The 27,222-nt window shown below is 41.4% G+C and overlaps 1 protein-coding gene across 6 annotated transcripts; it reads right to left on the reverse strand.

Annotated features, from left to right (window-relative positions):
- Positions 1-7,826: 7,826 nt before the first annotated feature.
- cep170ab (centrosomal protein 170Ab) lies at positions 7,827-26,031 on the reverse strand. Of its 6 annotated transcripts, none has more exons than XM_055010218.1 (20): positions 25,918-26,031; positions 24,709-24,780; positions 24,303-24,445; positions 24,108-24,197; positions 22,845-22,926; positions 22,579-22,634; positions 21,942-22,104; positions 20,445-20,582; positions 19,720-20,073; positions 19,255-19,640; positions 19,031-19,156; positions 18,634-18,775; positions 15,907-17,382; positions 15,489-15,732; positions 15,164-15,272; positions 14,797-14,946; positions 13,249-13,337; positions 12,750-12,843; positions 9,741-9,792; positions 7,827-9,578 (listed from the first exon to the last, which is right to left on the reverse strand). In XM_055010218.1, the coding sequence occupies exons 3-20, from the start codon at positions 24,405-24,407 to the stop codon at positions 9,337-9,339; spliced, it is 4,098 nt and encodes a 1,365-aa protein (XP_054866193.1). In that variant the 5' UTR covers positions 24,408-24,445; positions 24,709-24,780; positions 25,918-26,031; the 3' UTR covers positions 7,827-9,336. The 6 variants fall into 6 exon arrangements, with proteins under 6 accessions (XP_054866193.1, XP_054866192.1, XP_054866191.1 ...); XM_055010217.1 differs by having other exon boundaries at positions 18,643-18,775; positions 19,270-19,640; positions 19,720-20,172; XM_055010216.1 differs by having other exon boundaries at positions 19,270-19,640; positions 19,720-20,172.
- Positions 26,032-27,222: the final 1,191 nt, after the last annotated feature.

The following is a 27,222-nucleotide window of genomic DNA, read 5'->3' on the forward strand; positions in this document are numbered from 1 at the left end:
AGAATACTAATGGACAGCCAATTTACTTCTTTGAGGGAAGCTTCTTGAGCTGTACCCTTTTCAAGAAATGGCGTCTGCAGGAAGGTTCAGAGGTCAGAGCAGCTTTTACAGTTCATCTCCACTCCCTCCTGAGTTTCTGTGCAGGGCATCATTATCTGATACAGCACAGTTCTCCTGCACCACAGACCAATTAATAGTCCTCCTATTTAGGAGTCATGCTGCAAGAAGCATGCAGAGTTTACCCACAAATGAGCACATCATGATAAAATGGGCCTGTACTGGTAAATACACAGATTCTAGATATGTGTCTGTGGTGAAATGTGATGGTATAAGAACCTTGTGGTTTATGCTCCAACTAGTTCTATTCAGTTATATTAGGAACTGAATTCCTGCATTTTCCTCCATAATGTTGTTGCTATTCCTGTACGGTTTGATTAGGTTGTTTTTACAGCATTTCAGTCACAGTATCATGATATGTAGCTAGATTCTGTCTCATGCCTAAATGCAAATATGTGATGTTATAGCATCACATCTACATAACTTTAACTTTTCAACACAGTTTAATGTGTTTTATGACTTGCAGATCACCTAAACTGTCCTTACAGGCTTAGAGGTATAATTACTCAACATGACATATTATGGAAATTGAGAATTGGATCGCTTGGTTTTTCTACATTTTGTCTTTTGTCCATTTCTGTTTAATTTGGTTGTTCGAATGTCATTTCAGTGACAGTTTCCTAGTATGTACTTAGGTCATGCTTCATGCTGAAACATAGTTCCTGAAATGCCATTTACATAACAGTTGTAATAGTCTGCTGTGGACATTATTGCAACAGAAAAAGAGAAATAAGAGGAAATGGATACCCCAGGCTGCTGCCTATTTAGTGTGATAGAGAACAGCATGTGTGCTTGTTTGAATGGTTAAAAAATATGTCTTCACCAGTACAACAAAGTTTTCTAAATGACTGCATAAGATCTAATTAGAGAAAACCTAAATCCTGCCCGTGAAGATTGGATTTTGATTAAAAATTCTGTATATCAGACTTTGTACGACGGTGAATAGTGAAAAGCTTAAAAAAGAGATGATTCATTAATTGGTTCTTCCTTTGTCTGCTGCCTAACGTTAGACAACATTCTACTCTAATTTGTTGACTAGTTTTGAAAGATATGTGCTAACCGGCAAAACAACCAGAGATACACACTGGACTGAAAAAGTTCTGGTAGACGGAGAAGTCAAAGTCTTGTTTCAAGTGGATCCACTTCACACAATTGGAGTTCCTTGCCATTATTTATTTATTTGCTTCTTAAAAATAATCAGCCTATTGATTCAAGTGCAGGTAATCAGCCCAGTGGCATTGCTTACATTTGCGTTTTTGGTCAAACCCTACTTTGCACCTCATCCATCGTCATCATACACACACAACTGCACTAAGCATAAATCAAGCTTCAGCCTCACTTGTGGCAGGTAATGCTAGGGCCACTGATTCACTGATAACAAAACTAAGTGTATACATATGTAAATATATGTACGGGAAAGTGTCTGAACTCAAAGAACCACAGAAGGACCTAAATATACTGTAAATCTCTGATTTAGGGCTGCAACTATTGAAAATGAATTGTATTTACAGTTTATTTTTGTCTGGCCGGAGGTCCAAAGCCCAACAATGTTAAGCTTATAATCACTTACCACGAAGGAAAGCAGCAAATGCTTGATCATGCAAATGTGCCAACTGTGATTAAGTCATTCTATTTTTCAAGCAAAAAAATCATTACTTACACTTGACTATCAAGACTGTTGCTGATTAATCTTTGGATGATTGACTAATCGATTAGATGGTTCATCGTTCTGACCCTGTGACGCTTTAGCCTCTGTATGTGGAGACTTCAATCCTGATACATTTCAAGCAAAAATTATATCCTGTAGCTAATGCAAATTATTGATCTTTACTGAAGATACTTAGGCACGTACAACACTTCTGCTAAAATCACTGTGTTTCTACAGAAATTCTCTAAGTGCACAAAACCTAAAACACACTCCAACTCTGAAATTTGTGCGTGTTTGCCGTGTGTGTGGCAGCAGTGAAGAAAAAGTGGTAATCAATTCTCATTGGAGACGACAGAACTGAGCTGCATACTTCTCCAGCAGCAATTCTCCAGTGTTGAGTCTGATGCACCACAGGTCCACAGAGGCAATGGATTTCCAATGGATGAAACTAATGCCTCCTCAGGAATCACAGCATGCCATGCTGCACACTGAGCTGGTGGCTGATGCTTCATTTCTTTTGGCTGGTTTTACACACGTCCAACACTACTGCATGTACTTTTAGATAATTAAAATATTGAACTCTGAATCCTGATCATGATTTACTGTCCCTTTTTTGTTTCTGAAATTAAGGTTTAGATCAGTCACTGAGGTTTAACTTCATTCTTTCACTTTCCAGAAAGTGCATAAACATCTATGGTGATGTTTGAGTGGTACCTGGCAGTTGGCTCACCCGTTCCAGCTTGTCTTCGCGTCGTAGGAAGATGGATGCAGAGTAGCCCTGCTGCTGGACAGCGCTGTGGCTGCTGTTTCTCGGTCGGGGCACACAAGGCAGCGGTGTTGAGGGAGCCTCGTCCTGCCCCCTCGACCTTGGATCATCTGACAGCTCCATTAATGACCTGTGGGCTGCTGAAGAGTCACACACAGTCAGTCACACACGGAGATGCTGTCATTCTTCCCTCTTTCCTTTTCAATCGTTTTTCCACAAGCTGAATCAGCCACGGTTGGTCTCGGTATGTATCCTGACTGTTTGCGGCCAAAGCACCAGCACCTCCTCACACCTCTAACACAAACTCGCTGGGGATTGAGTGTGTGTGTGTGTGTGTGTGTGTGTGTGTGTGTCTGTGTGTGTGTGTGTGTGTCTCCCAGGCCAGACGGGAGGGGCAGGCAACTGGCTTCTGTCGGCTTCAGGTCGGGGTGGAGGTGCAACAGGACCCACTGCATGGATCTACTGGACAAGACAGAGAGCAGCGCACACTGAAGGGGAGTAATCTGATTGAGAACAGTGTGAGGAGACTATCAGATGTGAAGACATGTACACACACTAACACACACAATTGTGGGAAATCTAATTTCTCCCGTTTGCACCTCACATACAGAATACTGATACTGGCAGAGACAGAATGTCCTGGAGTACTGCAGCTTCACCTTAAGGAACCTTTTGTGCAGGTTGTTAAAGGCACCATATGCCAACTCTGAAACAGTAACACACACACAAACAAGATGAGTGAATATTTTTATAGCCTGCGCAGTGTACATTGAGGATATAAAAAAAAAGCTGGTGTAAGAAAAACGGACTTTGCACAGATGTACTTGAAAGGACAAATTGTTTTATGACCACAGTGTCAATAGCTTCGATCAGAGTAGTTTTTTCAATTAATTAATTTTGTCCTCTTGGGTTATTTTAAGACTGTGGCAGTTGCTGTCATTTTTTAAGTAATAGCAGTTTTAGAAATGTCTTGATTTGCTTTCTAACCAAGAGTTAGGCTTAGTGCAAAGGTAATTAATTCCACCTGGAACCTCAAGGTGATGACGAAACTTTAAAAAGTTACTGCTCTTGATTCGGACACTCCAGTCTTAACTCCCTTAAACAATTTGTTTTTCCACTTTGTTTTTGGTTCAGATGGCACATTAAAGATATGATGTGTTAATCAGTAAGTGTTATATTTGCTGATAAGTGGAGTTTTCTTTCCCTTCGACAGAGGCAAACGAGTCGTTTCCACTTATTTAGTCTTAACTTTTCCCTTTTTAGGTTTAGTCCTAATGTTCTGTTTTTAGGCTATAATACAGACCTAGAAATGACATAAATCTTCTGGTCTGTGGGCAAGAAAGCAAACAAGTACATTAATCAACTCACTTAGCTAATATATTTTTTTCCAAATATTGAGGTGATTATCATGTTTCATGTAAAAATATGCTGCCAGACACTCCTTTTAAAAGACTGTATCTACCCACAACTGTCTTTGAACACTATTTCTGCTATCTGCAACGCCCGCAAGTGGATTTGAGCACTCAAATTGCTGACACAGCTTTTTCTTTTCCTGTTGTTCTCCTCTCCAGTGCCCATAAGAAATGATAGTCCATCAATGAGGAGGTGCAGAATATGCAAATACCCTCACTATCCGGCAAACATGCAGTGTAGCATCGTACATCTTATTCACTCCAAGGCCGCAGGGGTGCTAAATCATCAATGGCAGCTCGAATTACACTGAATACTGCAAAAGACACATGCTGTGCCTCACCTGACAAAACTTTACATTCCTTTTAATTTTTAATATGTCTACATGAGCCAAAAAATATGATTTCTATATTTTGCAGGGATGCATGGACACCTCAGAGCCAAAAAAAAAAGCTGCAGTGACATGAATATTTTATTTATATGCAATAAATGCAAGCAGTGTGAGTGTGGTAACTAAGTCCACAGGGAGCCTGAACTTAATAAAACTAAGTGGGAACAATTCAGTCAAACCGTTCCCACTTAGGTGAACACCTACATAAGCGCTGATGTGCACCAGCAGCCACGGTGAAAGTTGTTCGCAAGGGAGAAAAACCCTGACACAGCTTTAAAGGATTAAGGAAGTGGAGCAGAATATCTGGAGACACACAATTAGCGGTGCAGTAACTCTGGCAGCGTGGCCTCTAAAACCTAATTTGTCGTGTGGACTTGCCTCTGCAAAGAGCGAGAGAAGAAGCCAGATGAGGAGGGGGGCAGATTGAGCTGCTGGTGGAAGGGTGGCAGCCCAGAGGAGGATCTGGGGTGATGAAGGGGAAGAAATGGGAAGTCAGATGGAGTAATTAGCTTTTCAGTGGAGCTAGACAAATAAGTTTTGACCTCATTTCTCATCTAATAATATTAATTATTATACAGTGCCTATAAAAAAGTATTTACTCCCCTTGGAAGTTAAATTTCCGTCATTTTAATATGGCTTTCACATACAATTTATTTGAAAGTGAAAACAGATTTCTACAAAATAATGTCAATTCATTAAAAAGAAAAAGCATAACATAAATGATTATAATACACAAGCAGTGAAATGGAGATCATCTTAGGGCAGTCAATGTGTTTCAAGTGACTGCAGTAAATGTATGTGGAAGATCCAGTCACTGGTGACCCACTACTCCATAAAGACAAAAGAACAGTGCAAGCAACACTGTCATTATTAAAAATCAGAAGTTAAATAAATACATGACTATATCTAGCCTCTGAATACTCCTTGGAGTACAGTTAAATCCATCATTAAGAAATGGAAGGGATATGGCACATGTGTAAATCTGCCTAGAGCAGGCTGTCCTCAAGAACCAAGACTATTGAGTGGGGAAATCAAGACAACCATGACTCCTTTGAAGGAGTTACAAGCTTCAGTGACTGAGGTGGGAGAAACTGTGTATAAAGCAACTGTTTCCTGTTCTTCACCAGTCAAAGCTTTTTGGGAGAGTGGCAAAGAGAAAGCTACTGTTGAAAACAGTTCAGAATAAATCTTGACTAGAGTATACCAGAAGGAAAGTGGGAGAATCTGACGACAACTGGAAGAAGGTTCTTTTTTTTTTTGATGAGATGAAATTTTATTATTTTTGGCATACACCAAACACTTTTTAGGCACTGCATTATGAGACGTCAGTGATGGAATTTAAAAACTTTTTATTTATGTATACTACAATACCGAAATGTAAAAATACTCAATTCAAGCAACTCCTCAACTACAGAAGAAGATAGTAGAACGATGTAAGGACAGCACTGACTGGTTATCAACTTTTAAGCTGATATCCTATGGTGAAGTAAACGCAAGGCAATTTTTTTTTTCACAGATTTGTGGATAGCTATTGACTTGTGATTCTTTTCATTCAGAGTCAATAAACTCTCAGTCTGGGTGGCTGTGGAGGGCGGAGGTTCACGCCTTTACTTTGTACTTAGGTCCTTTACTGTTCGGTCTCCCGGTGTGGTTGGATTGTGGAGGCAGGTGGAGATGTGGCGACCACAGACTGCATATAAAGATATCTTTGGTGGCGACGTGGTGACGTCACGGGTCACGACACTGGAGGTGGACGACTCAGGTGAGGATACCGGAAACGCGGGAGGCTTGAAGTTTGTCCTGGCCGGAGTGGATGCCGAATACAGCTGGAACAACGGTCTTTTGTTGTCGGAGCGGCTGAAGGGAATATGTTTCATTCTCTGCGCATTCTGCAGTCTCTTTTTGGGCTTTCGGGACTCGGAGAGGACTGATACTGCGGAGACGTGCGGCAGGTGCGCCGTGGAGAGCTGCCTGAAGTTGGAAGTGACGGAGGAGCCACCTGTTGCAGTGTTAAACGGTGATCGTCTGCCAAAAACTGATTGTGCACGTTGTTTCCACAAATTTCACAACATAATAGTGGCCAAAAAAACTTGCAGTTTGCACCTCAATCAAACATGACATTTAGGATGATTCAAGAGTTTATGTGTTTGGCATGTCAAATAACTATGTTTCGACAGTTATTAATGTAATTTTTGGATGGGTTCAACCCTTAAAATAAATCAGTCACAATGTAGTTGTTGCAGTCCCTTTTGGCAGGTAAAAAAGTGCATTATATAAATTGAATGGTCCTTGAACAACAGGACTGGTTAGAGTCTAGGTTACAGGGCAGGTAAAATAATGCAGAAACAAGGATATTGCTCCCATAAAAAGCAATTTATGGCAGACGATCACTTTTTAGCACAACACCTGTTTAGAGTTGGAGAAATCTCATTTGGAGGTCGGGAAATCTGCACCACAGAGCTCAGGCAGCTTTGGAGAGAGGCTTGGCTGTATTCAGACTGCTGGGGGAATATTATGGATGGAGGAGAATTGGTGACTAGACCATCACCTGAGCCTGGTCGATTGATCAGTAGTTGGGGATCTATGGTGAGTAGGCTCTTACTTCCTACATTAATATTTATCTGTTGTAGAATTCATGCTTTCGTTCAGCAGTTCAGGATGGATTAGCCAAGTAAAAGTAGATCTGCCAGGTAATTAGAGGTGTGGTTGAGTCGTCGTTCTGCTCCCAAACCTAATCTTAACAAGTTTCCTTCATTAGTTAGACATCCGTCCTCACAGAGGATGCAGGGGGTATACGTTTGATGGAAGGAGCAAAGTGAATATATGAGCTTGTTTGAAGATTTTTCTGATGGGAAATTAAGTTTTTAGACTTTGACTTGAAAATGAAGATGTGATTCTAAATGTGCTGCAGATATGTTGTCCTACTGTGGTCTTGTTTTGGCTTCAGTATCAGAAGAGTTGGTGACTGGACTTTTCAGATACAGGTGTCTTTTTATTACAGTCATTTGAGACGCGTTCAGTGCACTCAGATGATCTCCATTTCACTAATTGTGTGATTTTCTAGTACCAATTTTCTACTACTGTGTCGAATTTGGTAAATCACTTTAAAGGGGGTTAATACTTATACTTTTTTACATTTTATTTTTACTTCACTTTCTACATTACTTTGTAGAAAACTGTTTCCATCTTGATATCAGTTCCACCCCCCTAAATTCTGGTCAAAAAAGCCTAATTAAATTGACCATGATTCAATGTTGAAAAGCAATGAAAGAAGAGATCTTCCAAGGGGAATGAATACTTTCTATATGCACTGTAACTACCAAAAATAGACTATAATTCTTCACTCACAAATGTTGTGTAATAGAAGTTTAAATGATCTAAAATGGAAAAAGTACAGTAATTGTGTAAGTGAAATTTAAACGTAATTTATACCCATTAAAAAAAACAACAAACCTGTGTACTACATTTGCATTTATCTTAAAAAAAACAAAGTATTTGCTCATGATTACCATGCATTTTATTGGAAATGAGACAAACAGTACATAGATATTGCAAGGTCAACATTTAACCTAACATCAATACAAAGAAGAGGAAAAAAAACTTCATACAAAACATCCAAACAAAAAAACTCCAAATGCTCAAACAGAATTAAAGACAAAGTATGAGCACAAAATGCAATTATTTATTAAAGTCGTTTTGGCTAAAGTTTTATCCAACAGTTCTGATCAGGTTACATTCATGTGTAAACATTGGTATGAGGCGAGACACTGGAAAACCTACAGTCATTACACAGTCGACCGTTCTGTTGCACTGACAATGATAAAATGCAGCTGCAGGACTCAGAGGTAGTCCCCGACTATGCTGGTTCAAACACAACATCTTGTTTGCGATCAGAAAGCCGTTTAAGAAACCATTCATCTCCAGACAGCTGGCTTTAAACCCTGCTTTTTGTCAAAGACATGAACATAATAAAAGATTGGGCCCCGTCATGTCCTGGTCCCTCAGAGATTAATAATAGCATGTGTTAGTGTTGAAATGTGCAAAGAAACTCGCTTCTTCTCCTACATAATGTACTGTCTGTTATCTCCAGCTGTAATGATTGTTTGATCCAGGGCACTTGTGACAAAATACATTTGGAAGAGGAAAAACCTTTTCTGGGAGCTACATTTGATTTCTATCAACACACAGGGTCAATCTTCGATACAATGGTTTCAAATGACATCGGCACGAGAAAATAGGCATGGATGGAAGTTTTAGATTTGACTATAATAAACATTTACACCGGTACATACTGTACACACCCAGTTCTTTTCCCAGCAAATAAGCACCACTGCTGCTTCTGGTGGAAAATCATTACTGAGACAGGCTTGGACTTTGCAGCTGCAAATCAGCCCAAAAAATAGATTTATTTTGATAAATAGTTCTATGGCAGGATAGAAGAACATTTCACACTTACACCCCCCTCGCAACTTTTTTGGGACAACACTGCACCTTTCTAGTTTGGGTTTCATTGGCATTAAGACAAGCTTTTGCATCCATCACAAAGATTTTAAGGTTAAAGGTCAGTTCTGTCTGTTCTGGGACAAAAACAGGAACATGATTAAAAAGAGGACTTAGCTTAACATTACATATGTCCTTTTGTGAAATGCTTTTGAGGATAAAGGATAGTAAGAATGAGCTGCAACACAAAAACACAGATGGAGTAAGTTTATATGATGTCAAAGCTTCTTTAAAAGCCCAGCAATTAATACTGTAATGTTTTCATATAGTATGTCTGCCATCCCAAGAGCTTCCTCTTGACAGTGTCAGACTTTCACAGTCCCATCATGATTCAGCTTCACTGACAGAGAAGCCATGATTTCCTGTTAGAAAAGGCATCACTCACCTTCTTTCATCTCAAACCACATACTAAAAAAATCTCCTAAGCTCGCACCAAGGTCTGCTTCGAGGGCTTCAGGATATGTCCGATGTAAAGGATGAACTCTGAATTATTCCCTTGGTTTGTCAGTTGTAGGATCTCTGCTGGGGGCCTGGGTCTCGCTCTGCCGTTTGGTCTGAGGCTCCACAGGGTTCAGTGGAAAGTCCTTCAGGCCTGGTGGCTGAAAGGGCAGCTTCAGCTCCGGGATGCAACACTGATGCCTCCTGCTGGGTCCCAGGACTGAGCTTTGGGTCAGTCAGAGGACTGGTCAGGCCCAGGTGGGACAGAGCATCCAGGGTTCCATCTGGGTCCACCATCATGTCGATTACTGTCAGTTTGGAGCAGAACAAACATGTGAGATGAGTCCCACTAAATTCAACACAAAATTGCATTCTAGAATAACACCACAAAATACAGGAAGTTGTGCTTTCATATGCTCTATTGCACATATTTTTGTTCTAAAAACTAAAGACAAGCATCAGACACATACCTGTCAGTTGTCTTTCCACTCTCTTCAAGTCTTGAATGATGGTTGAAATCTCCTGTTATGAAATACAAATAACAAATGAGGGCTTCTTGAGTATGTGATTAAGTAATTTAAAGTTCTCACACTGAATAAATCAAGTCGATTAGTCTGTTCGCTTCTGCAGTCCTTTACGCTCGTTGATGCTTTATGAGCCCTGTGACTGGTGCGGTAGTCAGACATATCGCTTCAGGAGTTCACATGAGGCCAGGCTGGGTTAACAGCAGAATTTATGACCGTGCCTCTGAGGGAGGCAGAAGGTTTTGGAGGTAAGCTTGAAAGTGCTTTTTCTCCATTAAAACAACCATATTTGGTATGCTTTCCTCTCAAAGATACGCTTTTGGACCGTAATCTAAAGGGCATGCGAAAGACTGAAGTATCTTTGATTTGAGCCCCCAAACAGCTGTAACACTGTCACCAATCACTGTGGTCGCTTGCACCGAGGAATCAGATAGTGTGTGGTTTGTAGGAAAGTACTGGATTTGATACAGGATTGCATTATTCCCATCCAGTGGAAGGCTAAATGATTACAGACATAAATAAATTCTTAGGCAAAATATTTCATTCCTGTAGACAGATCGCACTGCCTTTCAGTCTGTCATTTGTATTAACCTATGCCAAAATGATGCTAAAAAGAAAACATTACGTTGATTAGACTTCCCTCAGATTCCAGTATCTGTATCCAGCAATGAAACACTTTGCAATTAACAACCACACTGCATTTCTTTGTGCTTACAGCTATAAAATATGTCTCAAGGCTGAGCAGTCAACACTTTGCATCTTCCAGCTGCTTTAGAAATTTATAGTCTGATATGTGGTTTATGTACACTAAAGACGGAATCAGGTCACACATTTGTAAGCATGTGCATCCATAGGTAACGATGCATCTTATACTACTGAAATCATGATTATTTCTCACAATTATTCATTCATTTTAGGGACAAAATATTTGTATTGCTCTCTGACGTAAACAGATCACTGCTGCCCTGTCCATGTTGTGCTACATTCCTGCTACTTCCTATATAAATATTAGTTTCAAAATAGGACTGGTCAAGATACACAGCAAATATACCCCTAAGAAGCAATATGTAAGTAAAATTTCAAAATTTTTACCCACACACAGTATAGTGTTGCTGTTCTGAGTTAACAAGGAAAAGGATTCTGTGAGGTAATGTTAGTGACGTTATTGTTCTTGGCCTTACAATCATCCTGTGACATTTTTCAGGTGGCTGACCAAGTTAGTTATGTTGCTTTGTGGCACAGACACAAACCTCATGCACTCTTTGTGTATAATTTGTCCCTACTTAACATCACTTGCCCTTAATCGAAAATACCTATAAACAACGGATCCATTTTGAAGGACAAGGTCTTTACCTTTTCCTCCAGACATCTGATTTTCATTCTGCCTCTCTACTCTCTGATGTACAGTTTATTACTCTCATTTCTACTCTGGACTGCAGCTGCAACATCCAGATTTTTTTTTTCTCAAGGCTGCTGCTGCAGGGGTGCATGCATGTTGTCATGACAGCTTCACAAAAGTGAAACATGTCAGTTGTTCTCTGGTGGCTGTGGCGATCCGATATGCAATTTTCAGTGAGCAGAGGGCTTATTTTTAACTTCAGTATAGCAGTCAATTATGTTCATTTAATTACAAGAAGCTAAAATTGTTAGAAGTTGTGCAGCCCTACATACATACACTGTATTGACAAAAGCATTGGGACACCTCTCCAAATGACTGAATTCAGGTGTTCCAATCACTTCCATGGCCACAGGTGTATAAAATCAAGCACCTAGACATGCAGACTGCTTTTACAAACATTTATGGAAGAGTGGGTCGCTCCCAGGACCTCTGTGAATTCAAGTGTGGCACCATGATAGGTTGCCACCTGTGCAATAAGTCCATTCGTGAATTTTCTTTGATAATAAATATTCCACGGTCAACTGTTAGCGGTATTATAACAAAGTGGAAGCAATTGGGAACCACAACAATTCAGCCACAAAGTGGAAGGCCACGTAAAATCACAGAGCTGGGTCAGCGGAGGCACACAGTGCACAGAAATGACTAACTTTCTGCAGACCTCCAAACTTTGTGTGACTTTCAGATTAGCTCATGAACAGTGCGTAGAGAGCTTCATGGAATGGGTTTCCATGGCCGAGCAGCTGCATCCAAGGTGTACATCACTAAGTGCAATGCAAAGCGTGGGATGCAGTGGTGTAAAGCAGTCGCCACTGGACTCTAGAGCAATGGAGACGCCTTCTCTGGAGTGATGAATCACGCTTCTCTGTCTGGCAATCCGATGGATGAGTCTGGGTTTGGCGGTTGCCAGGAAAACAGTACTTGCCTGGCTGCATTGTGCCAAGTGCAAAGTTTGATGGAGGGGGGATTATAGTGTGGGCTTGCTTTTCAGGGGTTGGGCTTGGCCCCTTAGTTCCAGTGGAAGGAACTCTGAATGCTTCAGCATATCAAGACATTTTGGACAATTTCATGCACAGTTTGGGGATGACCCCTTCCTATTCCAACATGACTGCACACCAGTGCACAAAGGTCAGTAAAGAATGGATGAGCGAATTTGGTGTGGATGAACTTGACTGGATTACACAGACTCCTGACCTCACCTTGATAGAACACCTTTAGGATGAATTAGTAGAGACTGAGAGCTAGATATTCTTGTGCAACATCAGTGTGTGACCTCACAAATGCGCTTCTGGAAGAATGGTCAAAACTTCCCATAAACACACTCCTAAACCTTGTGGAAAGCCTTCCCAGAAGTCATTAAATGTCATTAAAGTTCATGTGCATGTAAAGATAGATGTCCCAATACCTTGGCAATATAGTGTACATACACAGGTACAGATTTTCCTTTTTGCATCCATTTGAAATATTTTAGTCTGGATCAGAGATGGACTGATTGATCAACCAAATTACATACTAACTTTAAAATAACAAAAAATATGACGAGTGAATAGGTACATCACCTTGTTGGAGCTCTTGAGTAGTAAGGAGTCATGCTCTGCTTGCAGTTTGGCCTCAATCTCTTCCCATTTCCGCTCCTTATCCTTGAAGAGGATCCTGGAGGCCAGGTTGTTATGAAAATAGATAAAAGTTAAATACATAAAAGCATGCTTAATATAGCTCTTGATAGAAGTATTAGCTGCCTCCTAGAGTGATTTCATTCAATACTTGTATGCAAATTGTAAGAGTGAAAAAAGCTCTTTGAGTTGTCATGTTAATGGGAAAAATATGTACCTGGTTGGCAGAGTATGCCGTTGTAATGTGCTATTCAAATTGCGCTAGTTGGCCTAGTTTCAATATAAAATTCAGGCGGAAACATTAACACACCTTATAATATGTTCCAATTTTGACAGTTCTGCCCTGCATTTGTTCTTTTCTGAGTACATAATGTATTAGATAAACACAAAAGTACAATAACAGCACAAGACCTACTTTGGTGTACAGATGTCGTACGATGCTCACCTGATTTTGCAAGTTGTTTTGTCAACAGACTGGCGTATCCTGGTTGAGAGTTGAGTCACAGAAGCTAATAGCAAACTGTCTAGGACCGCCTATAAGATGACAATAAAAAAGCACATCAATGTAACATTAATTTAAATCTCTGAACCGCAAAACTTAATGGCTAGTTGGAAAGGAATTGTTAAATTACACCATTAATCAAAACCAGAAACTGTAAAAATGAGAAAGAATCATCAGAGTTCCAACTTTTTAACGATCATTGAACTAGTCGTGTGAAATGCTGTTCCGTTTCAATAGCAACCAAATCTAAGCTTAAAATCATATTTCATCATAACCACTTTATTCTACAGGTCACTTTTAAAAAATTGCCAGAAGTACCTGTTTGCAATAAGGAAATTCAGTGCAAAACAAAACAAGAAAAATCTGCCCAACTTGGTTAAACTAAGAAGTAAGGAGTGGCTCAGACAGCTGCAACCGACAGTCCCATGACAAACATTGAGGCATTACTCGGCTGAAAAGAAAGCTGTGTTCACACAGTGCAGACAGGAGAGAGTTATGGAAACAAATTAAAATTTAATAAAAATGTAAGTAGTTAAATACCTCTGGTTTATTGAGTCACCCTTTTTTTTTACAGTACTAGTAACAAATGTGGACACTTGTAAATATGCTGTACATGTTGATTACAGCTCCCCCCCCCCAATTTGTGTAAAATATTGAAGTGCTGAAGAAATGCAACTTTTTAAATGATTTATGCAATCATACCTGTGTTATACAGCACAAAATTCATTGCTAAGTTTTCTGTATATTTTGCCATTGTTGTGCTGTTTCCATACAGGTGCAGGACTTTATGTTGCAGTGAAAAATGAGCCACAGTGAATAAAACTGTGACAGGAGCAAAAGAACGCCCTAAAACTGCATGGAGTGCAGAGGGTTAAGAGTGGCAAACAATAATAGGCTAATTTTATAGACATGACAAATGATGAAAATATTCTTCCTTATTAGCTCATCCCCTCACTATAGAGACAACCTCCCTGCACTGGACCCCCTTGCTCGTCCTGCTTGTGATCCCACCCCTTTGAGACATTGCATATGCCATACATCATGGACATGCACCTGCACCAGCACCTTAAATTATTTATTTGTTGATCCAGTTGCTCTATGTTTCTTACATTTCCCCAAGGGGACGAAAAACATTTTTTAATTGAATTGAATTGAATCAGAAGCCTGGTTTGTCAACTGAAGGGTGACTACTGGCTACCGTTGGCATGTGTGGAGCCCCCTCTAGTGGCACAGGCTGACATGCTCCTCTTTTGTGATACAGCAACCTACAGTGGGCTGTGTTCCAACTCTAAACTACTGCCACAGTTAACCACAGTGAGGATACAAAATTTGCACATAAGACATTGTTTTTGCTAAAATTGTGTATCTCATTTTTGGAGGTTTTGCCTAAACCAGAAATAAAAAGAGGAAAACCTCAAATTCAAACTCTGGAGTAGGGTGCCTATGTATTTTGAGGATAATGGATTGTTTAATATTGTAGCACAGACTCACATCATCTCTGTTCCACGTCTGCCGGCGGATGGAGCGGGAGCTCTGTCCGTTAGAGCCACGAGGTCGAAGCTCCACAGACCGCCCATTGGTTCCCAGCTCTGTGGAGGCACCGCCCAGGTCCAGGTTGTCATCAAATACATGCTCCTCCAACTAAAACAGAGTTAAAATGTAATTAAAATAAATATTTCTTCAGAAGATCCCATTTGTTGTCAGGTCTACATAGTTTATTTAGAATCTGTATTTTGTTAAGAATGGGGTCGATAATGGGTAGCAGCAAATAAATAAAATTCTTATATTCTGTAGTTATAGCTGTCAAATAGAAACACCTAAATTATGCAGTGGTTATTTTATAGTGTGATGAACGTACCAGAGCTCCAGGGTCAGTGGCAGCAGGGCTGACTGAGTCGATCTCTCCTGCTACATCATGAATCTCTCTGGCGAGCATGGCTAGGTCTTTGGCTAGATCTTGGCTAATCCTGAAGAACAAACACAAGAATAATATTACCATCTGAAACATGTAAAATCCATTTTTGATCTTGTTTTATTCAGTGATACTGTATTTACAGACTTCACATGTGCTCATAATCATCAAATTAAAATCAATGCATAACTCAAAACCAAAAGGAAAAAACAGCAGAAGTATGTTTAAATAATGCTCTCATATTCCACTAGAGTACCTGCCACCTACGTACCTGGCTATTTCCTCACTGTGTGCTGTCCAGTCTCTCATATAATCATCCTGTTCCCTGGAGTGCTGTTTCAGTGCAGCCAGGCCTGCAGGATTAGGGGTTGCTGGGGCAGAACCTCCTAGTTGAGCTACTCGAGTAGAAGGGAACGGCCGAGTGTGACCCTGCTTGGAGATGTGGCGATTTGAGCCATACTCATCCTCCGATGTGGAGGCGTACTCCACGGGAACACGACGCCACCGCGTGCCGGCTGAGGAAAGATCAGTAGCAGAGTTTAGATGGTGCTTAAAATACAGGATGATGTTTTCTACTGAAATTAATGTTCCCCTTCAAGGATAAGTTGGTTCTACAAGCAGATAACTACAGCGAAAGCATCAGTTTGAATGTACAAAGATTTCCATGCAAGACACCAAGAAAATCTTACATGCAGGTGTGACATGCCCATATGAGGAGGTCCCTTTGCTCTTGTCAGGCAGCTTGGAGGCGCTGTTAGCTCTGGCTCTGGGTCCAGACACTGAGTTCACATTGGACCCTCTCAGTCCTTGTCTGATGCCATATTCACCTGCAGCACTACGAGCCCCCAGACCTCTATTTCTAGTCACAGTGGCCTCTGAGTCACTCTGTGCCGATGGGGAGCCTACCCTTGGCCTCCTCGGCTGTGCCAGAGCTTCTATCCTGGACATTCCTCGTTTTGCCATCCCTGTCCTGGAGGTGGAACTAGTGGTTGAGGCCTCAGAGGCCACTGACATCCGGTCAAGATCAGCAGGTTCGGTGTCTGATGAATCTCCCAGCCGTGCTCGCCTCAACAAGGATGCCCTGGTGGGCCGGGGCTTGGGGACATTGGTGGCTTTACTGGGTGCAGAGGAGGCTGGGGCTTGTGTGATCTTAGCCCGACTAGATTTGGTGCTGGCCCCCACTGTTGTGCTTCCAGTCGGGGCTCTGGCATGTGAGCTTCTGGATTCCTGCGTGGAAGTGGGCTGTGAGTCTGAAAGGAGTGAGTTGGAGTTGACGTCATCGTCCGTGAGATCCAGAGAAGTCCAGGGGCGACTGGGCTGTGAAGGACCAGATGTTCTGTTCTTGACCCTCCTGTCCTGGGTCTCTCTGCCCACAGCGGGACCCTTGCTTGATGAGCAGACTATTGTCCTCTCCTTCTGCTGTCCTGCAAGAGTCCGGCGTTTCTGTATGACTTTCCTCGCCCCGTCTGCCTGGCTTACTGTGCTTGTTGTGTCCACATCAGACTCTGGCGACATGGAGCCCTCTATTGACTGACTTGGAGGATCACCTTGGTCTGACACAGTGGTCTCTAGAAAGGCTGCGACAGCCTCTGAGTCCTTCTGCAGCGTGGCGCTATCGATGCCTGCCTCCCTGCACTGAGTTCTGGTGCCACTGAGCCCATCAATGCGTGGTATGAGCTCAATGGGCACGTTGGCGCTCGGTTTCTCCACAGTAAAACTCTCCTGCCTCAACAATGGTTTCCCACTACTTTCCCTCACTTTCTCGTCTTCCTTTTTCCTCCTCCTTGCCTCCTCCATTCTCTTCTCCCCACTGGTCATTGGACGAGGCGGTAGTTTGGTCAGCACGCCTGACTGACCTGATCTCCCACCACCGCTGTCCTGTGATTTGGCTGGTGAGGTGCGACTGGGGCTGCCACTGTGACTCCCAACACCTCCGGTGCAGTGACTGGGCCGATTCTTCCCCCTGGACACCTTCTCCTCCTGGTTCTCTTTCTCTTGTAGCTCTGTGTCCTGTTTCTCCCCCATATCTGTACGCAGACCTGCGCCTGGAGTCCTCCTCCCCAGACTGAGCTCCTCACCAGGCAGCTGGGGAAGGGTCCTCCTTTTACGCTCTATGTAGCCAGAGGTGGGAAAGGAGGCTGAATGGCTGGATTCACTTATTTCAGCTGAAAGGAGAGAATATGGATTTATATTACATGTCAGTGGTAGCAGTGATCTGGACTGTGGTTTTGATTCTGCAATGCTCTTCCTACTTTAATGAAATGTCAAGGAGTGTGCCATTTTTTCATAGTAATGATCCTTTACAGAAAGACCCTATGTGGATGTGGTCAATTATTCTTGAAGCTTGAGGCAGCAGAAACTTAATAGATGTACCTCAGGTAATCTGAGTGAGGGGAAAAAGAGCAAAGATAACATAACTTCATTAAAAGCAAATAAATATAATTTTGTTTTAATAAATTATTAAAAGCAGGTGTCTAGTATGTATATTGTTTGGTTATCTAACTCGGAGTTGCCTCAAGTGTAGAAACATATTTGCATGTTCCACACATAAAATGTTACCCTATTCTGCTGCAAAATCTATCATTACAGTGTAACTTTTGCTGAACAGCAGCCTTTGTGGTCACAAGCCATAAAATCAGCACAGAGACAGTCGTGATCATGCCACACTATGTAACTTTAGAGAGAAATAACAGAACCCTCACACTTACAATGAAATACTGAATTCATAATCTCTATCATAGTTCAGTACTCTTGGAGGTTTTGCTGTGGCACTCTAGTTGGTCTAGTATGAATAGTAGGTTAGTAACTAAGACAGTTGTTGTGTGAATGACTAGAGTCCGGTTGTGACTCCAATCTACTTTTGCTTTGATTACACTGTGCTATATTATTTATGCTTCTCATGCATTTGTTTCTTGTTACCACAGTAGCTTCTAAAAAGTTACTTATTAAAGTTTTATATGAACAAAATCCTGTAAACTCTGCAAGGATTACCTGAATTCTCAGAAATGGATTCTTTTATAGTATGGCACTGCACTGGGATCATATCAGCCAGGCTCATCATCAGATCCAATAATTATAATTTTCTAAATTGTCAGTATTATTTTTGAACAGTTTCTCTATGAAAAATACATTTATTTACAAATGTGCTCTGATTTAGCTGCCTCTCTTTACCAGTAGTCACAAATCTGCCATCTTGATTGATTTCTGATTGGTTACACATCATGAGTAAATTCCTAAATGTTGAAAATATAGATATTCAATGCCAGGTTTTTAACATTTATTGCAAATGTACGTCAGTTCCATATATTGGTGATCAGTCTCCATGATAACTCCTAATTGGCATCAGTCGACCCGTATGGTGTACCACATGATTCCAATACTTAGGAGTCTCATGAGTTTCGAGAAACGTGAAGTACCTAAATTACCTCTGTCCTCGGTGACCATGGTGTGGCTGTCACCTCCTGACCCCTCAGGGTCTGTCCTGATGTGGCTGGCGGCTAGAGTAGCCCATTGCGACACCCAGCGAGGACCACCCACCACAAGTTCCTCAGACAACACCTGAACCAAGAAAACACAACACAGTTTAACAAAGTAATCTCACAAAGGTCACTTATACTAATATACTAATGCCCTGCTAAAAACACGTTTAAGGTCAAGGTAAACTTAATTTTCCCAAAGGAGCAATTTTACACAAAGACACATCAAACTACATCTTGTTATTTCAAGGTCAAAAGCATCAGGGTTAAACAGTTAATGAATTCAGCCAGTCGTCAGACAGTTTATATACTTGAAAGTAGAAGAATGCTTGAGCACCTCTGTCTCCATACGTCCAGGCTTTCCTCTGTCTCCAGGACCGGACCTCTGGGAGGTTAGTCTCTCTCTTTGGTCAGCGCTTCCCAACCTGGACACACAACCAGACTGCTCATCCACACCGAACACCTGGAACACACACACAGGTAAACATACAGACATGAATTAAAATTACGGTTTTATAACTGTTATCAGAAGGTGATAGCATAAAAGAGGTACATTGTGACCTTTGTCTTCCTGACCTTGTCGATCAGCTTCCTTGCCTCTTCTTCTTCATGATCTCCATTCTCCAGCTCAATAGTGTAAGTCCCTCTGTCACTGTAATCATCTCCGTGATGATAGCACTCTTCACGTCCACTTTGCTGATGTGGTGCCGAGCCACGCCGCCTCTCCGGAAATCCACCCGCCACTTTGGATGTAGAAGACTTGCGACGCCGAGCAGGACTGTCCTCCTCTGCAAAGAGACCTTCCGGTACATTGGCACGGCCTTCTCTGATCTTCATCTCTGCACCTCCCCAAAGCCCCCACGAACGTTCCTCCAGTGCTGCAGCCCGACGCTGTTCTCCCAGTGCGTTTTCTGAATCGCTCTGAGTGCCGTCCTCATGTTTACTGCCTGGCATGTGTGGGACAGAGAGGAAGGTAATCGAGACTCAGAGACTAATGGAAAATCAAACTGTTAATCATATACACACCTTTAAGACTCCTCAGTTGTACAGGCACATCGCTCTTCACACTTTCACCATCATCCTCTGCAGCCGTCTCTTTTAGAGCCAATGGCAGCTCATTCTGGGCCAGCCAGTCAGCAACTTTGACCTCGGCTGCCACCATGGCTGTCTGAAGAGGACTCAGCTCCTCCCCAGCAGGCCTTCTGGGACGTGGTTTGGTCTCTGGTCCTACCTTTGCTACACGATCTTTGACGGTCACTTTACCTGACGCCCCAGGGTCAAACTCAATGGTGAAGGAGGCGTGGCCATGGATAGGCTCTGTAGTAGCTGGAGCACCGGCCTCTTGCTCTCGTGAAGGAGGCTCACCTCCGCCTTTACCTGCTGAGGAAGTATCCTTGGTTGGGATCTCAAAGTAGCTAGGCTCCTGATTGGAGGTTGCTTGCTGTGCAGACTTTGGGATCTCTGCACTTTTCTTGGTGTCTGTCAGAATTAATACAAAGATGTCTATTTGGAAACACAACGTCTACTAAATTTAGGTAACATATATATATATATATATATATATATATATATATATATATATATATATATATATATATATATATATATATATATATATATATAAATATAAAAAGAGGGAACCTATTCAAAATGCTAATTGGCAATTACCAGCTTAATTACTGCATCAACGACATCATAAGGTCACATACAGTTGCATCTTTCTTGCAGTTTTTACACAGCACTGTTAATACCTGTTTCAGCTTTTTCTCGCTTGCGGTCTGAGATCTTTTCCTCAGGCCTCAGTGGCTGCTGGTCATCAGCGTCTCCATCTCCCCACCAGGCAGGTTGACCATAAAGAGGGGTACCTCTGTGCAACACTGCTACGTCCCCTGGAAAAAATAATGCGTTAGTTAGCCTTACCAGACAGGAATATACGCCTGCATTTACCTCAGCCAGAAGGTTTAAACAGCTCAGTGGACCCTGGTGGCCTATAGGAGTTGAGGTGCAGATCATGAAACTCAGTGTCCCCAGTATTGTTGTGTGCTGTGTTGTTCTTGCATGTTATTTCTCATTTTTATCTCATCTCATTTTCTTTATTGCTCTATTGTCCGCAGAGTGATAAAGTCATAAAATGACAGCAGAAGCAATAAATATAGTTTAACCCTCTGAACCCCGAGTCCCACTGGTGGGCTTGAAAGGCATGCTATCTTTTGAAAAAAATCACCAAAAGACACCAAAGTCAGAGCGACAAACTCTAAAAACAGAAAGAATCATTGGACTTTAGCCTTCAGATGGTCCTTGAACTACTCAGTGATGTGCTGTTTTATAGGGAAAAGGATCAAAATATTGCATCAAAGCCACATTCTTTATTGTACTATTTTAAATTGTTGCCAAAAAAAAACCATATACTCTAGATTCTGACAAAAATTCAAGGCCCCTTCGGCTAAACTGGGTTGAACTGCAGGCTTTGTTAACACAGAGCAAGTAGGAGATACGTATGGAAACAAATTGGTAGTAGTGAAATATCTATAGTATGTGAAGTCAACATTTTTTCTTACTGTTGGCGATACCTGTGGGCACTTGGAAAAATGTTGCATGAGTTGACTCCCCCCCCCCCCCCCCAACACACACACACACACACACAGACACAGACACACACACACAACTTTTAATCATTGTAAAAAAAAAAAAAAAAAAAATACACTGTATCAAAGAAAACTTTCATTTTCACTTGTTTTATGATTTATGGCATTGTAACTGTGTCATACAGGACAGAGGACATTTTTAAGTTTTCTCCATTTCTAGCCATTATTGAGGAGTTTCCATAGAGATGATGATGTCTTTATATTGCAATGAAAAATGAGTCCACAGTAAATAAAAATGTGACAGGTGCCGAAAACGCCTAGAAACATGCATGCATAATGTTCAGAATACTACCATTAGATAGTGTTGGTCAACTCGGGTATAGTGGTTATGGTTGATAACTTTACTACCTACTTCAAGACTGCAACTAGCAATTTTGTTAGTATTTTTTTCCATTATTATTTGATTACTCAATCATTTTTAATTCTTTCTTGCAAATTAAGATGAGTTCTTAATCAACCAATATGTAATTCAAAGATACCAGCAACATTATGAAGGTGAGAGCCAAAAATTTACATCTAAAGCACATGTTGTTGTGGCTGGCACATGGTATGAAAATGCATTTATATAACCTGTACACTATATCTCTTAATCTTGCAAGTCACCTGTTGGCTTCTCCTCCGTCCTGCTGGCCTCGGAGGGCTTGGTGGTGGCCCCGTCACACACTGGTGCCGCTGCTGCCTCAGACGGTTTCACTTCAGGTTTGGATGATTCTGCTGCTGGAGGTTTCTTCTGGTTCAGCTGAAGTTGGCTGCTGAACTTCTCATGCTGTTAAATGTAAGCAACAGCAAGAGAAATGAGATTATAGAATGACAATACTGTTAGAAAAATTATTATATAGAAGCTAATAAAGATTTTTTTCATTTACAGAGATTTAAATATGCACTTTTTAGTTTCTTTTTTTTATCTCAGTGATGGCATATAATTGAAGAGACACTGAATATTAATGCAGACTTCATCTAGCTGATTAAGATGAAATCTTGTCTCTTCTGCAGCTACCTGGTCAGGTCTGCTCTGATGAAACAGCAGATTCATTAATCTGGAAAAGTATTTTTTGCCCAGTTCAGCAGAAATCTTTCATCTCTTCGACTGAACTCCATCTCTCTAAGGTATTTCTACACACTGCTGAAAAAACCCCCACAACAGCTCTCAGGCTGTCCTGTTTTGAGCAGCCGTGTTTACCCCGTCTGCAAACATATGAACTTTAGCTATTAGTTTTCACCACACAGCATGCTATCTAACCTTGAGGGCCTCCTCGGGAATATGCAGCTCTCCTCGAACCACAGTGAACAGGTTGGTATGTGAGGCAGGTTAAGGTAAAAGACGACGAGCTCTTTGCAGGGGTGAGAAACATGCACAGATAGCCTCATCTATAATGCAGCAGGCAGAGTACAATGAGCATTCACAGCTATTCAAGAATGGATTAAGTTACGCTGTGGTCCATGTTCACTGACCTTGTGCTGTGTGTCACTGGGTGTGACAGAAAAAACAAGAATATATTCAAAGGATATCGTATCCAAACCTCAATTTGTCATCAGTTTTCAGCGTGACATAGATTTGCTCTTGTATTCTGACATCGTTGACAAATGTCTGTGAACAAATGCAAAGGGGTGTAGTTAAGAACAACATATCAGGCATTTGGTTCAAGAATGAAATGATCTATTTTAAAGAAATTCTCCTTCAACCTTAATACTGTTTGTGCATAAATATTGCTGCAAGCCAAGTGCCAAAAATAATATGAAATGCTTAGTCAGGAACAGAATAAATAATGCCCAATTTAAAATCAAAAATGACTTATTTCATGCTGTGTTTATGCAAAACCTTTACAGATTTTTTTTTAAAATGTAAGGAAATTTAACATTTGTACAACCACAAATGTATTTATATGAAGTGTTTAAAAAATATTTCTGCATCAGAACCCATAGACTGGATTAGCACTTCTTTATTAAGGCTCATTGAGATCCTGGCCAGGACAGGGAGCAGCAAAAGATAGCAGGTTGAAAATGCACATACAGAGAGAACAGTGGAAATTGGGTTTTCATAGAGATTGACAGAATTACAGTATTCTAAAATTACAAAAGTATATCACAAGTCAGCAATGCCAATAATCATACAGGGCCAGTGTGAGTCAAGCATAACATATACATCCAAATATTACTGCCTTCAAGTCACTTAAAGTTGCTCTAAATTGAGATCAGCTCTTTATTCCCCAAGTCAGCACAATCCCCAGCAACAGATAAAAGTACAGAAAATGATACTAGTTGTCTTCATTTAGTTCTTGAAAAACGATTTAGTCATGCAGACTGCTTTGCAAGCAATAAACTGGTAAAAACAATGAAAGAGCACTTCAGCAATTTACCTTTTAATCTAGTGCACTTTCACAAAGTTCGTAGGATTGAGAGAAACAAATACAAATAGTTTTGTCTTGGCTCGTACTTCCTCGACTGAGCCACAACCACAAAGCTCTATAGCCTACATTTCCCATGATGCAACTTCATGGTGTCATATTACACTGTTTTTGCCTGATAAATGACCCCATGTTTAAAACTCCACACAATTTGTAACACGAGGTATTTGTTGCATATAACCCTGATGACCTCGTAAGGGTTTTATTCACAAACACGACAAAGCTTCTCCACAAGCACAGAAGACAATACATAACTGTCTGGCACAATAGGCTTGTTGGTAGAGGATCACTTTAAGAAAAAAACTAGAGAACAGTCTGACTCACCGGATGTAGACTGAGACTAGTAAATAAACACCATACTCACCCCATTTAAGCTGCCCAGGTCTTTAACTTTATGTTCGTCTGTATTTGGCTCATAATTGATGACGGCATGCTGTTTGTCAACACTGCGGGACTAAATCACACAAAATCCAGTCAATGACGGTAATCCATGCTAAGCGCTTCAGATAATAATCCGACAGCTGAGAGATCATGTCCGATGGAGATACAGTTACCGTACCTGTAGCATTAGCTCACAATCATCCCTGCCCACAAAGATCATCTCTCGGGGGAGACGATGGCGAGTCCCCCCACAGCTCACCAGGAACCAGGATGTCAGACTCATCTCTGCCTCTCGAGCTCACCTTTGGCCCTTAATGCATCCTGCTGAAAACAAGGGCCGTGTTGATGTATTCACACTTTGATCAGTGAAAAGATGAGTTCCTACAGTGCTAAGAGGTGCGAATGATGCTTCATACAGTTACAGCAGGCAAATTACGTCAACATCTGTGCGTGGGCTGGTGTGTCATATGCACAGTAGCTATTTCAGTTATCACCCGAGGACACTGACATGCTTATTGCTCCGTGTAATGCAGCTACCAACATGAAAGGAAAAGTTTAAGTGTGAAAATCAAGTAACAGCTTACAGCTTTCCAGGCATCCTTTTAAAGTCCCAAAGTGAATTTCTTGCCCTGTCACCAAATCCTCGAGCCACACCACTGAAAACAGAAGAGGAGTTAGATATAGAAACAGATATACAAAAGCACAGTAACAATGATGGGTGCATTAAGATGCTTAATTCAATCGGATGCAGTGCAGAAAGTCAGGCAGAGCCACAGTAAATGGCACACACAGGCCAGAAAGAGGCAGGAAGTCAGAGAAGATACAGAGAACAGTAATATATTTACTCGTAAACCACATCTCTCATATGATTCCCAGGCAGCTGTCAGGATTCCCATGCAGTCCAAACAGCACAAGAGCTCTTTTCAGTGGAACAAACACTCCCTCCCTCTGCAGCAGGAGCATCAGCAGCAGCACACAGGCCTTGCTGACTCACGCTCTGGGGGAGCTATAGGTGAATTCGTGGGATTTAATTACGCACACTTTGTCATATTTTAGGCATAGCTCCTGTTTGTGCATCAACTCAATCCCAACTGGGCCTGACATCTCCCCTCCTCACTGCCCTGTGGAGGACCGGCTCAGTCCGTCACTGCCCTGGCTCCTAGTGGCCCACATTTGCTCTTTAGACGCTTGACCACACACGGATTCATGCACTCCGCAGATATGAATCTCCTTTTTACAAATGACAACACATCAACTGTGCTCGGAAGCGGCCGCAGCTGATGATCTGTAATCGGCCAATGACAGAGCCAGAAAATTCGCCCAGTTAGGCCATGTCTCAGTCCAGTCATGGAGCCATTTAATCCCGCTACCAGAACCTGGCGAGGAACACAGCCAGATTAATCTAATGTAATATAAACTCATGCACACTGTGGTTATAAAACAGACTACATGTACAGCTACAGGGAGTCTGCCGTTAATTACCGACTTGTCATCTGAAGCGTACATTGATCCTTCACGTCCCCTTTACGCACGCCCTTAGAAGAAGAAAAAGCCAAATACAGGCTAATTTAGACAGATTTACGATAACAGCATCACGTGTTTTAACCAAATCAATGCTATGGAGGCTGTAAAGGATCACGATCGCTATGGACGACGTATGGGGCTGCCGCACAAACAGCGATGCTCATTTCACCGTCTCCATCCTTAGAGCTGAGGAAGCGGCCAAAAAAGAAAAAAAAGCACTATAGCGGACCTGCAGTAGAAATAAACTGAGGAACAGAAAGGTGTCTCACCCGCTGCTCTAAGGAGAATCAGCATCCGATATGTGGAGGATTATGAACAGAGCTGCTGCCGCTGCTGCTCCTGTAAACCCGCTGCCCAGCCCTGCTCCTCCAACAGTACTGTATCTTGGCCTCACGGTGGCGCCGTGAGCGCAATTGGGAGGAGAACTGAAGGGTTATGTAATACTGTACTGACAGCAAACCGTGAGTGGCCCAAATTCGATGGATGATTTTGGATTTTGGACAGTGACTCCATATAAAACCAATATACGCACGATTACGCATGGAAACGCCGCGTATGACAGTAAAAGAATTGAAAATGATTTTAAAACAAAAACTTAATTGTGCAAAAATGTTGTTGGTTTTGATTAAATTTGTTTCTGCGCCTTTAAAAAAATGATGTAACAGTATTTGAGTATTACCATTTTATAAATAAACTGCGGTTTTCGCACAAGGACAAAAAAATCTGCGCAATTCTGAAGCTTTTTGAGAAAATTCACCTCAGTTATCTGCATATAGTTATATTTCAGTACATGTTTGGATTATGATTTTGTATCCAAAGCCAAGTCTCGAATCGAAACACTAGATGGCGTCAAAGTACTGGGCTTGGAAGAAGGTGTTGGCTTCAGTAGAGTAGTTGATGAGCCTGATTAATGATCCGGCACCAGGAAAATGATGAAACTCACACTAACTGAAATTATAGTAAGTCTGTTCCGAATTGAAGCACTCGGGCAAAGCATTAGCTATATATGTGTAACCATTATGAGTGAGTTCAGTGTTATTTATGGCCCCTCATCTGTGTTAAGTTACAGAGGCGACTTTTATAGCTTATATGTGACTAACCTGGCTCAGACTCAATCTGTTCTAACTTTATTTATTATGATCGTGACAGAGCCAGATATTAAATAGAAAACAGGCCCACGGTTTAGTGTATTTTCAACATTTATGCAATAATATGGGACTACGAGGCTCAGGTGAGACATACCTGTACGTTAGGACACCTTCAAGCAGTAATTGTCATTCATTGTTTTTGATGGATTCGCTTTTGGAGGTTCCATTACGCACGAAATAATCAGCCTAAGGCCACGTTTTATGATGCGTTAATCCTCTGGTGTGATGGAGAAACTTGGCTATCATTTAATTTAATGCTGTCACATAACATAATTTGTAGATTCGACAGTGAAATCTAACAGTGAAGAAGTAATACAACTGTATCAGAACTGTTCAAATGATGTTTAATTTCAAGTCTTTCTTTCTTTCTTTCTTTCTTTCTTTCCCGGTTGTAAGACAGTATAAAATCCCAATAAAATAAACAAA

Source organism: Amphiprion ocellaris, chromosome 4 (assembly GCF_022539595.1).
Source record: "Amphiprion ocellaris isolate individual 3 ecotype Okinawa chromosome 4, ASM2253959v1, whole genome shotgun sequence".
NCBI classification, from domain to species: domain Eukaryota; kingdom Metazoa; phylum Chordata; class Actinopteri; family Pomacentridae; genus Amphiprion; species Amphiprion ocellaris.